Source organism: Chrysochloris asiatica, unplaced genomic scaffold (genome assembly GCF_000296735.1).
Source record: "Chrysochloris asiatica unplaced genomic scaffold, ChrAsi1.0 scaffold00034, whole genome shotgun sequence".
Lineage (NCBI taxonomy): Eukaryota > Metazoa > Chordata > Mammalia > Afrosoricida > Chrysochloridae > Chrysochloris > Chrysochloris asiatica.
The window spans coordinates 2,700,920-2,712,011 of NW_006408552.1; the positions used below are offsets into that span (position 1 = coordinate 2,700,920).

General features: G+C 52.0%; 1 protein-coding gene across 1 annotated transcript in view; it reads left to right on the plus strand.

Moving 5' to 3' along the window:
- The window catches only part of SH2B2 (SH2B adaptor protein 2), a 25,004-nt gene extending 14,350 nt beyond the window's left edge, over nt 1-10,654 (plus strand). The window contains exons 3-8 of the mRNA XM_006859673.1: nt 5,545-5,636; nt 6,621-6,712; nt 6,796-6,966; nt 7,369-7,577; nt 9,687-9,858; nt 10,326-10,654. Coding sequence (XP_006859735.1) covers nt 5,545-5,636; nt 6,621-6,712; nt 6,796-6,966; nt 7,369-7,577; nt 9,687-9,858; nt 10,326-10,654 — 1,065 coding nt within the window. The remainder of the gene's footprint in view (nt 1-5,544; nt 5,637-6,620; nt 6,713-6,795; nt 6,967-7,368; nt 7,578-9,686; nt 9,859-10,325) is intronic.
- Nucleotides 10,655-11,092: the final 438 nt, after the last annotated feature.

An 11,092-nucleotide genomic window follows, 5' to 3' on the forward strand; every position in this document is an offset into this window, starting at 1 on the left:
TTATTCTTTCTTGTGCCTGCTCTTCTGTCTGAGTAGTGTTGAGAGATTTATCTTCTAGCTCACTAGTTCTGGCTTCTGTCTCTTTAGTTCTACTCCTTTGCCCTTTCAGTGTATTGTCCATTTCTGACATTCTATTATTAATCGTTTGGATCTCTTTCTGTAGGTTTTGAATTGTTTCCAATGCTGTATCTATCTTATTTGATTGTTCCTGTGGCACTTTCCTGATGTCTTCCTTATTTTTCTCAGTTCCGTTGTATAGTGTTTTAATACATTTTATAATCATTTTTCTGAATTCCTTCTCAGGCATTTCCTAAGCCTGCCCATCTTCCAGTATGGAGTGTAGGTCTACTTCCAGCTCATTTACCTCAGTCACTTTATCTCGTTTCTGAATATGTGCTGATATGGTCATCTGTTTTTGTTTTTTGGGCATACTCAGAAGTTATCTGTGGCCTCAATACTTAGATAGGTATGTATTTTGGTATTCTTTATGCTTTCTGATTGTCTCCAGGTAGATATGATCAGGAGATGGGTTTCCCTTTTCACTCTTCTTCCTGAGAATTTTCAAGATGCCACTGTTGGTCGTTGTGATGTAACTCAGGATTTAATTTTTGGCCTATTTCCTTTTCAGTTTGCCTATCCTGATCCACAATCCCTGTTCAGGCCTTTTTCCTAGTGATAAACAGTTCAGGGCCGGCTGTGGCCGTTTTGCACTACTGTTTGGTTTTTAGTGGAAACTGTCACTTTAAATTTCAAAATCTGTTCACAGGCATAGTAGAACTCTCTGAGGGTGTCCACTCACTCTGGCACCCCCTCTAGTCACCAGAATGGAGGTGCACAGACAGCAAGAGACCAGTGAACAGATACAAAAAAAAATGTCCACACCTTTATCTGCACGGTTTTATCAGGTGTCCATGGCTGCTCTGATCCTTCCCCCGCTTGATCTTGCCCTAGATGGCGGCTCCAGGAGCAGCTGACACCTTGAATTAGAAAGCAATGGATTTCTTGCTTCTGCTACAAACTCCACTAGCTGTAAGCCTTCCAACCTTCTAAATATTCCTTTATATGTGGTTCAGAGCTCTGGCACCATCCCCTGAGCCTGCTTGGTCCGGTTTTCTGTGTTGTTGCTGATGGCACTCTTCACTGCACTTCCACCCGATCCGCCATCTTGTTTGTTCCAAAACTGATGGTATTGAAGGAAGAAATCCACTCTGTACTGTAGGTTCCGGAAATTGACAGAACATCAATTAAAATGTTTCAATAAACTGATGCAACACTGGAGGCACTCACTACTCTAAGCCAAGAAATGTGGAAGCCAGCTACCTGGCCAACTGACTGAAAAAGAGCCCTGTTTGTACCCATTCCAAAGAAAAGTCACTCTACAGAATACAGAAATTATTGGAAAATATCATTAATAGCATACACAAGTAAATTGTGTTGAAGATTATTTTTAAAAACAGTTGCGCCTAAATGCTCATCAATTGAAGAATAGATAAACAAACTGTGGTACATACACACAATGGGATACTATGCTACCTTGAAGAACAACAAGGAAGCTGTAAGCCACCATATAACATGGATGAACCTTGGGGACATTATACTGAGTGAAATTAGTCAGTCACAAAAGGAGAAATATTGCATAGGACCATTATTGTAAATGACTAAGAAAAAGAACCCACCCTAAAAGGGGGAAAAAAAATTATATATAATTGCTGATCACTGAGATGTATTGGATGAGAGGAGGGAAGGGAGGGAGGGGAAGATAGAGCACAGGGTAGGGAATAGACACAGGGTGCTAGGGTGGGGGGGGGCAGCAATACACAAGAAGGGGGAAGGGAATGGAAGAACAAGGCAGATAGGAGAACAGTTAGGCAGGTTCACATGGGCTAAGTGGGACAGAGGTAAATGATGAGGTATGCACAGCCTTGGGACAACAGGGCTTTGGGATACAGGGATTGAGGCATGGTTTGAATGGGTAAAAGAGGGGAATAATGTTAAGATATTTGTCTGTCTTTTGAATCTTGGTTTCCCTTGTCTACCATTGTGAAATAGACACTTGAGGGGGGTAAAAGGAATAGCCAGAAACATCATAATAGAAAGCTTGTAAGTCCGTCTTCAGCCTACAATTGATTGGAATACTTAAAGGGAGTCATAAGTTGCCCAGTGAAAGAGGCTTCCTGTGGAGCTTTTTTGCATTGCATAAGACCAGAACCCCATCCAGAATTGTCTGAGGTGGAAAATTTCTACTGGAAAGGGCTAGTAGACCAGCCTGGAGTGGCTAGAAGAATAGAAGATACTTTGTGAAGAAAGATCAGCAGGAAAAATCAGAAACAGTAATGGCAGTCTGATTGATTACTACAAGAACAAGTAAGCTTTTCGCCTGGGAGCTATCAAGGCAAGTGGTAGAGTCCCCTCAGAGCAAATTCCCTTCCAAGACTGGGACTCAAGGGGAATACACAAGCAGGCATGTGGTCTGGCTGGTGACCACGTTGGTCACCGATAAGGGAAGAGGGGGAAAAAAAGGCAATGAAGTTGGGATCTGAGTCCAACCATATTCAATAGACTCCTGTGAACCCGGGTGGAGACCTGGATGTTCAGCAGTATGCCAAGACCCAGGGACTCTTGGGCCACAGAGGACTAGAGCGGAGAGTGAAATGTCCAGCTGATATGAAGTGAGAGGAGATGCACAAGAACACCCATACTTGCAGATAGTACCCACTTGACCTGGCTTCGATGGCTGGATGATCAGACTAGAAGAAGAAAGAAGAAAAAAGAGTAAGGGAAAAAAAAAAGGGTAACCCACTACAATTTGATGAACTTTACCTCTACTTATGGATGTAGTAGCTCAAAAAAGGGAACAAATCTTTACAGCAAGGATCACTCCTACCCCCTCGGTACACAGGGTTGACAGGGATGAGCAACTTGCACATTGGATACCCAAAATGAGGTGAAGGCAAGAAGCGACTGGCTTACAAGCTTTCAAGAGGGAGCCTAGTTCCACACAGCAGGGGTAGGTAGAACCTCCACTAAATTATTTCCAATGTGTTGGAACTGGGCTGGCAAAAGGAGAGGGGGATAAGACTCTCATGGTGCAATAGTGACTAGTTGCCATCAGGACTGACTGTGAGGGTTGGAAATGTAGAGGTAGATGTTTTTTGACAAAAGGAAGGGAATAAGTGATTTTGCAGCCCAGGAGTGGAGGTCCCTGGGACCATCAAATGAGAAAAGCGGAGAGTGTGACCCTACCCAGAGAGGCAGGGATGCAGACAGAGATGATGACGTGGACATATGGAGTGACTGGAGACACTGGACTCAGGGAGGGAGAGGGACTGTGTGCTGACAGCTGGGGGGCAGGCCTGTGGGTTGTACCCTTTGGTTATTTGATGATGCATGGAGGGCATTATAATCATTGCAATGAAATAAAATACGAAAGGATGAATGTGAAGCTGATGTTCTCCCATGTAAACCCACATAATTCACAATAGAAACTTAAAGGAAAAAGAAAAAACAAAAAACGGTTGCAACAATATATCAACAGGGAGTTGCCTGAAATTCACGAGGACGTGGAATGAGTGCTGATGTCAGATGGGGTTGGATGAAAGCAGGAGCACTAGAAAGATGTTTACTTGTGTTTTATTGGCTGTTCAAAGGCTTTCAGCTCTTAGGTTAATAGCAAGCTGTGTATAACATTGTAAAGAATGGGAATTCCAGAGTGCCTAATTGTACTCATGTGGAACCTGTACATAGACCAAAAGGCAGTCATTGAAACAGAACAAGGGGACACTGTGGTTTAAAATCAGGAAAGATGTGCACCAACACTGTATCCTTCCACTGTATTTATTCAATCTGTATGCTGTGGAAATCATCCCAGAAACTGAACTCTATGAAGAAAAACATGACATCAGGATTGGAGGAAGGCTTATTAATAATCTGTAATATGCAGATGACATAACCTTTCTTGCTAAAAGCAAAGAGGACTGGAGACATTCACTGATGAAGATCAAAGAATACAACCTTCAGTATGAATTACAACACACTGTAAAGAAGAAGAAAAATATCCTCACAGAGAAAAGATTGAAGTTGTCAAGGATTTCATTGGGCTTGGATCCACAATCAATGCTGATGAAAGTAGTAGTTAAGAAATCAAAGGATGTATTTATTGCATTGGGCAAGTCTGCTGCAGAAGACCTCTTTAAAGTATTAAAGAGCAAAGGTGTCACTTTGAGGTTGAAGATTTTCAACCAAGCCATGATTTTCAGTCACTTCATATGCATGCAAAAGCTGGGCAATGAATAATTGTGTGATGGCAGAGAATACCGGAGGAGCCAAGGACTGGCAGAGAAAGCACAGCTAGAATGTCCTTTGAAATGAGACTTCCCCTCACCTACTCTGGACATATTGTCAGGAGGGATCCATCCCTGGAAAAGGACATCTTGCTTGGTAAAAGCAGAGGGTCCGTAAAAATGAGGAAGACCCCCAACAAGATGGATTGACATGGTGGCAGCAATAATGTGGTCAAACATGACCATTGTGAGGATGGCACTGGACTGGGCAGTGCTTTGTTCTGCTGGATACAGGATCGCTAAGTCAGCGCTGACTCGACGGCACTTAACAACATTCGTGTGGTCATACCTCACCTATTCACTTTGCAGATATCACCAGCCCCACACCCTGGGGCTGAAGACACAGTTCTGTCCACTGGGCATCTTATCTGCTGGGTAAGACATGCCCGAGACAACTCCAACAAGCCACTGAATGCCAGCCACACTCTGGGCCTCAGTTTCCCCTCTGTTCAGGGCAGGCTTGTTCAGAGCAGGCTTGTGGAGCCTCCCAGTTCTGAGATGCTAGCAGGACACAGCGCAGAGATGTGTGTCTGAGACCTAAGTCCAGATCCCAGCACTGCTACTACCATGTGTGTGACCTCGCTGGGCCTCCGTCTTCTTATCTGTATAATGGGGAAGATGCAGGCTCTCCCAGCAGGGCTGTCGAGATGAGTTTCTTGCGGGGTCTGGCTTGTAGAAGAGCTTCCTCCCACACACCCACCCTTTTGGAGGCTGCTTATTGGGGGGGGGCGGGAGTGCTCATCATAGGGACACCCCAAGCATTGGCATGTGAGCAAGGTGTATCTGGTACCCTATGACTCTGTTAACAGCCAACTTCTCAGGGTGACCTGAGGGTGGCGAGACCCCGCCCCTCTCCACGGTGCCAGGCATGGATTGGGAATGCTAGGCTTAGCTCTTCCCTCCCCAGCCAGCTTTTGTGGGCCTGGAGACCTTGATATCCGCTGGGCTGGATGCTGTCTTAGGAGCTGGGCTGGGAGGAAAGGTTTGCTGAGAGTGTGGGCTGCAGCCTCCACCCGGGAGCTGCCCTGGGTTTGGGGTTGTGACCAGGCCCCACTGAGTGTTTTGCTGCTCACACCAGTGTGCCTTCGTAGAGGAGGGTGAGACTGGCTCAGCACACAGCCATGGGTCCTGGGGTCAGGAGCCAACATGCTGAGGGTTGAGTGGGCCTGGAGCACTGTGTGAGGGCTGGATTCTGCCTGCCCAGGTGGAGAATGGAGCGGAGTACATCCTGGAGACCATTGACTCGCTGCAGAAACATTCGTGGGTGGCTGACATCCAGGGCTGTGTGGACCCGGGGTGAGTGCCCACATGACCCTGGGGTGGGGGTCTGACTGGGGTGTGCCCCTGATCCAGCCGTCATGGGTGCAACCTCCTGGTCGGGGCAGGAGTTCCTTGAGAGAGAAACAGCCCCTTATCTTAGCCCTGTCTACATGGGTGTGGGCCAGCCCCCACCCCAGCAGGCTTTACTAGGACCACCCCGCAGGGCCTGGGCCTTAGAATCTGGAGTACAAGAAGTCTTGTCCTCACCCCTGAGGGCCCTCAGAATACCAGGGGATGAGCAGTTATGGGGTGAACCCAAAGGGCTGGAGAGGGGGATACCGGGAGTCCTCGAAACCCAGGGGTCAGAGGTGGCTGAGAGGAGGAGGAGCCTGGGCCAGGCCAAGAGAATAGGGGCAGAGCAGTGAGTTTATCGTGGGGGTGGGGGGTAGTGTGCAGAACAGGGGGAGCCTGGTAGGGCAGGTGCAGTCAGGAGCCCGTGTGGGATGGGGCAGGCAGGCCAGCAGCACAACACTTGGCAGCAGCTCCAGCCCACTCCTGGGGGAGCCAGGCTGCAGGGGGAGGGGTCCTTGCTTGCTAATTAACAGCCTCATTTAAAGCAGCATAAGGAAAGTCTTGAGCTCACCCAGGCCCCCAGCCTCCCGGCCACCCTCCCCACCATCTGCTCTGCAAACGTTTTCCTTCGCCCCTCTGAAAGTGCACCTCACTATGCAACTCTCCGGAGTTGTCAGGGTGCCAGATACTTCATTGCACTTATGGGGAGACCAAAACCCAAGCAGAGGAGGGAGCTGCCTAGGTATCACCTACCCTGAGTCCCTCCCCCTCCCCTGGAACAAGTCTGTGCAAGCCCACCCCTCGGTGGACGGGAGTCACCTGGGGCCTCTCCACATTGGGTCCCTCACATGAAACTAAGGAGTGAGCTAGGAGCGGAGCAGAGGGCAGGATAGGGGCTGCCAGCTGCTGCCGGCCTCCCTGGCACTATGCCCTTCCTTGCATCCACAGGGACAGTGAGGAAGATGCTGAGCTCTCCTGTGCCCGGGGAGGCTGTCTGGGCAGCCGCGTGTCCTCCTGTAGCTGTGAGCTCCTGGCCGACGGTAGGCAGGGGATGGGCTTGGAGACGGTGGACACTCAGGGGTGGACAGACAGACATGCTTTTTATCTGCCGCTTGCCCTACAGTTGACCTGCCCCGGCCCCCAGAGACAACAGCAGCTGGGGGTGCGGTGGTGACCGCTCCACATGGCCGCTCTCGGGATGCCATCGGGGAGTCTCTGGTCCGTGTCCCACTAGAGACCTTCCTACAGACCTTGGAGTCCCCTGGTGGCAGTGGCAGTGATAACAGTAACACAGGTACCAGTGGGGGCAGCTTGCCCTCCCTGCCCCTCCTCTCCTGGATCCATCCCCAGACCTGGACTTCTGTGGCTCCCTGGGACCCCTTCACAACCCACCTGAGCCTCGGCTCCCCAGTAGCTCTGGAAGGAGAGGCTTTTAGAAGGGAACCTGGGGGTTGAAGATGCTCACACTGGGGGGTGGAGGGGGAGCAGTGGACCGAGTTAGGAAACAATTTGTTTCAGCTTTTCCATGACTTGTCTCTCTCTGCCTCAGTTTAACTCGTGGATTGAGCCAGATAAGCACAGTTGTAAAATAATTCAAACAGCACTTTATTATGTTGAAAGACAAAGAGAAGCTGTACCCGTGATTTCATTGATTGTCCCTGTCCTCTCCCCTCCCCCACTAATCCTCCTTCCCCAGGGGAGGAAGGTACGGAGCCTGAGGCAGATTCTGAGCCTGACCTGGAACTCTCTGACTACCCATGGTTCCACGGGACACTGTCACGGGTCAAGGCCGCTCAGCTGGTCCTTGCGGGGGGCCCACGGAGCCATGGTCTCTTCGTAATCCGCCAGAGTGAGACTCGACCTGGGGAGTATGTGCTGACCTTCAACTTCCAGGGCAAAGCGAAGGTAAGTCTGCATGGGGATGGGAGAGCTAGTGTAGTCCTGGACCCCGGGCTGCAGTGAGCAGGGGCTTGCATGACATCCCCTAGGCCAGGGTGTGAATCTCCCATCCCCCGTGATTAAAGGGCTACAGACAGCTAGAGCCAGCTTTTCCATGATCTTGAGAGATGCCACCTGCTGGGGGCACCCCCCCACACACACACCTGCTGGGGTTATAACTGAACAAGTCCCTTTTGACCCTGTGCATTGGAATATCTGAGGGGCCTTCACCCAGGCTAGGGATGGCATCAGCCAAGGTCCTCAGAGCCCCGCTTCCAGACAGCCCCTCATCCTGTACACTCGCTCTGGAGCAGCCCTATGCTGAAGTCAGTGCCCAGGGAAGGAAGTCATGTCCAGAGAGCAGGCTTGCCAAGGGGTCTCCTGGCCCTACTAGCTAGATTGGGACCTGAGAGGGGAAGTGGAAGAGAGAATTGTATAGGTGGAGACCTGTGGGAAGGGAGACCCCCAATAGAACACAGCATGAGCAAAAGAGTGGAGGTGCCCCCAGACTGTGGAGGGGCATCATATGCTAATAACAAGACCAGGTGCCCATGAAAATACAACAGAAAAGACAGTTCCTCACCATGTTTCCTGTAAGGAAGGAGACCAGCTCCAGCTCCTTCCATGAGTTCCCATTGGAGGAAGAGGAACCAGGATTCCTGCTCCTGGCCTGCAGTAGGTGGTCAGTGTCCACCTGCAGGGCCCCCACGGTCCCTCAGTGCTTCCTAGCACTCTCCCTGGCAGCGGGAGTAGCACCTCCCTGGGGCACCTCCTGAAAAGCAGCTGCCCGACAAGCTCCACCTACAGCAATGCCGCCTCCCTAGAAGGCTGGGTCTGAGCTGTGCCCAAGCCTGAGGTGAGGTGGGTACAACCCACTGAGCCAGGGATGGCAAAGCAAGGCCTTGAACCTGCTGCTCCCCTCAGCCCACCTCTCAGAGCAGCGTGATGACCGCTAGTGGGAGGGGACACCAGGAGCCCTAGCCCATCTTGCTCACCTCCAGGGCCGGAAGCCCCATGCCTTCCTAGGCCACGCTTTCAGACATTTAAGAAACTGGAGCTGCATCCCTGCCCTGGGTTTGCTTAGTTGGTGCCTGGCATCTCACCCTGAGACACCTGCCAAGCTTGGGGGGGTCTCTACCCTTCTGGGGTTTAGTTCTGTAAGGGACAGAAGGCAGATCCCTAGCTGGCTAGGGTAGGAGAGTCACACAGCCGTGCGCTCTTCTCCCAGCTCTGTGCTTGGTAACTAGAGCCAGTCACTCTCCCTCCCGTGCCTCAGTTTCTCCATCTCTAATTGTTATGCTGTTAGGTGCCATCGAGTCACTAGCCACTCACAGGAACCCTAAGCACAATAGAATAAACTCTGCCCAGTCCTGTGCCAACCGCACAATTGTTCCTATACCTGAGTCCATTGATGCTGCCACTGTGCCAATCCATCTCGTTGGGGGTCTTCCTCTTTTTCTCTGACCCTCAACTTTACCAAACATGATAGCCTTCTCCAGCGACTGGTCCCTCCTGACAATACGTCCAAAGTATGAGAGACGATGTCTGGCCATCCTGGCTTCCAAGGAGCACTCTGGCTGCAATTCTTCCAACACATATCTGTTGGTTTTGATAACTAATATGGAGGCATTAATCCTTACTTTCAGAATCATGAAGGGATCCCTGGTGGCGCCATGAGTTAAGCATCAGGCTGCTACCCACAAGGTCGATAGTTCAAAAGCCAGTCTGCAGGAGAAAGATGAAGCTGACTGTCCCATAACGATTTGCAGCCTCGGAAGCCTTAGTAAGGGGCAGTTCTACCCTGCCCTACACGGTCACCATGAGTTGGAGTCCACCCAATAGCAGAGGGTTTGGTTTTGAGGGGGGTTTCAGACCTTGGAGGGACTACAGATGGGGATGAAGGACATGGATGCAGGCTTGGTATGGATGGTCCCGCATGATATTTAGCCCCAGCCCGGCTACTTACTCCATTCACAGGAGTGGCTCCTCCCGATCCGGCCTCCAAAACCGCCCCGGAAGCATTAGCCAAGTGTCCATTCTAGGTCCGTCACTGATTCCACTCATCTGTGCCTACAGCACCTGCGCCTGTCCCTGAATGGCCAGGGCCAATGCCACGTACAGCACCTGTGGTTTCAGTCTGTGCTGGACATGCTCCGCCACTTCCATACCCACCCCATCCCGCTGGAGTCCGGGGGCTCCGCCGACATCACCCTTCGAAGCTATGTGCTTGCGCAGGGTCCCCTGCCTGGTAAGACACCCCCAATCAGGCCCGAGGGATGACAAGAAGACAGAGGGGGCGAGGGTGACCTTCAGGTGGCCACCCAGTGTGGGGGAGTGAGCACCAGCTCTGCTGACCCCAGTCTGGCCAGAGGGTGGCTGACCTCATCAAGGTGGTGTTCAGAGACCCCTGCATAGCTACGGATGAAAGCAGGGCAGAGGGTGGGGGTGCCGAGGCCTGTGTGTGAGCAATGCACAGCCTTCTGGCACCCAGGATTACCGCATCCGTTCATTATGTAAGGAGGCTGGTGGAAGGAGAGACCCAGGTTGGAATCGGGAAACCGAGATTCAAGTCCTGCCCCAGCCTCGCCCACCCCCTTGTGTGCTTTCCACACCCCTGTCCGCACCCCTGTCCGGCATGCGCAGACTTGGGGATGGGGAGGGGTGCTGTGCAGGGCCGGCAGGGAGGCCCACTGACGCCCAGCCTCCTCTTTATAGAGCCGGGGCCCGCGCCCAGTGTTGTGCCCGCCGTGCCCGCCTGCTGGAGCGAGCCCGCCGGCCAACACTATTTCTCCAGCCTTGCGCCGGCTGCCACTCCACCAGCCTCAACCTCTGAGCTGCCCGCCGCCGCCTCCACCACCACCGCAGGCGCCTCGGCCACCGCTGCCCTGCCTGCGCCCCCACGTGCTGCTGATGGCCCCCGCAGCGACAGCGCTGAGCGTCTACGGGACCCCCCGGGCAGTGGCTCCGATGAGACCCCCGAGGGGGGCGCTGAGGGCACTCGGGGCCGTCCCAGAGCTGTGGAGAACCAGTATTCCTTCTACTAGTGCCCCCAGGCCGCCCCGCTGGCGCAGGGTGGGAGAAGCGAAGCTCTTCAGTGAAGACATAAATGTTATTAAAGAGCCTGTTTTAGGGACTGCACTCGGCCCTCCTGTTGTCCTTTCTCCCTGCCTCTGGCTCTGGCTCGGACTCCAGCCAGCAGCGGGAGGCCACCAGCAGCCTGACTGAGTCGCTGAGATAAAGCGGGGGTGGGGGGCGGGTGTGGGTGGTTGGTGAATGTGACCTGAGCGAGGTCTGAGGGAAGGAATGAGAAAAAGGAGAAGGAAGAGTTCCTCCAGTGATGATGAAGGGGCCGAATCATGGGGGCCTTGATGCCACAATGGGTTTTGAACCTCGTTAGGAGAGATTGTTTTCTTGTTAACTGCCATTGAGTCGGTTCTGACCCATAGCGACTGTGTATAGGGTATCCGAGGAGTGACTGGTGA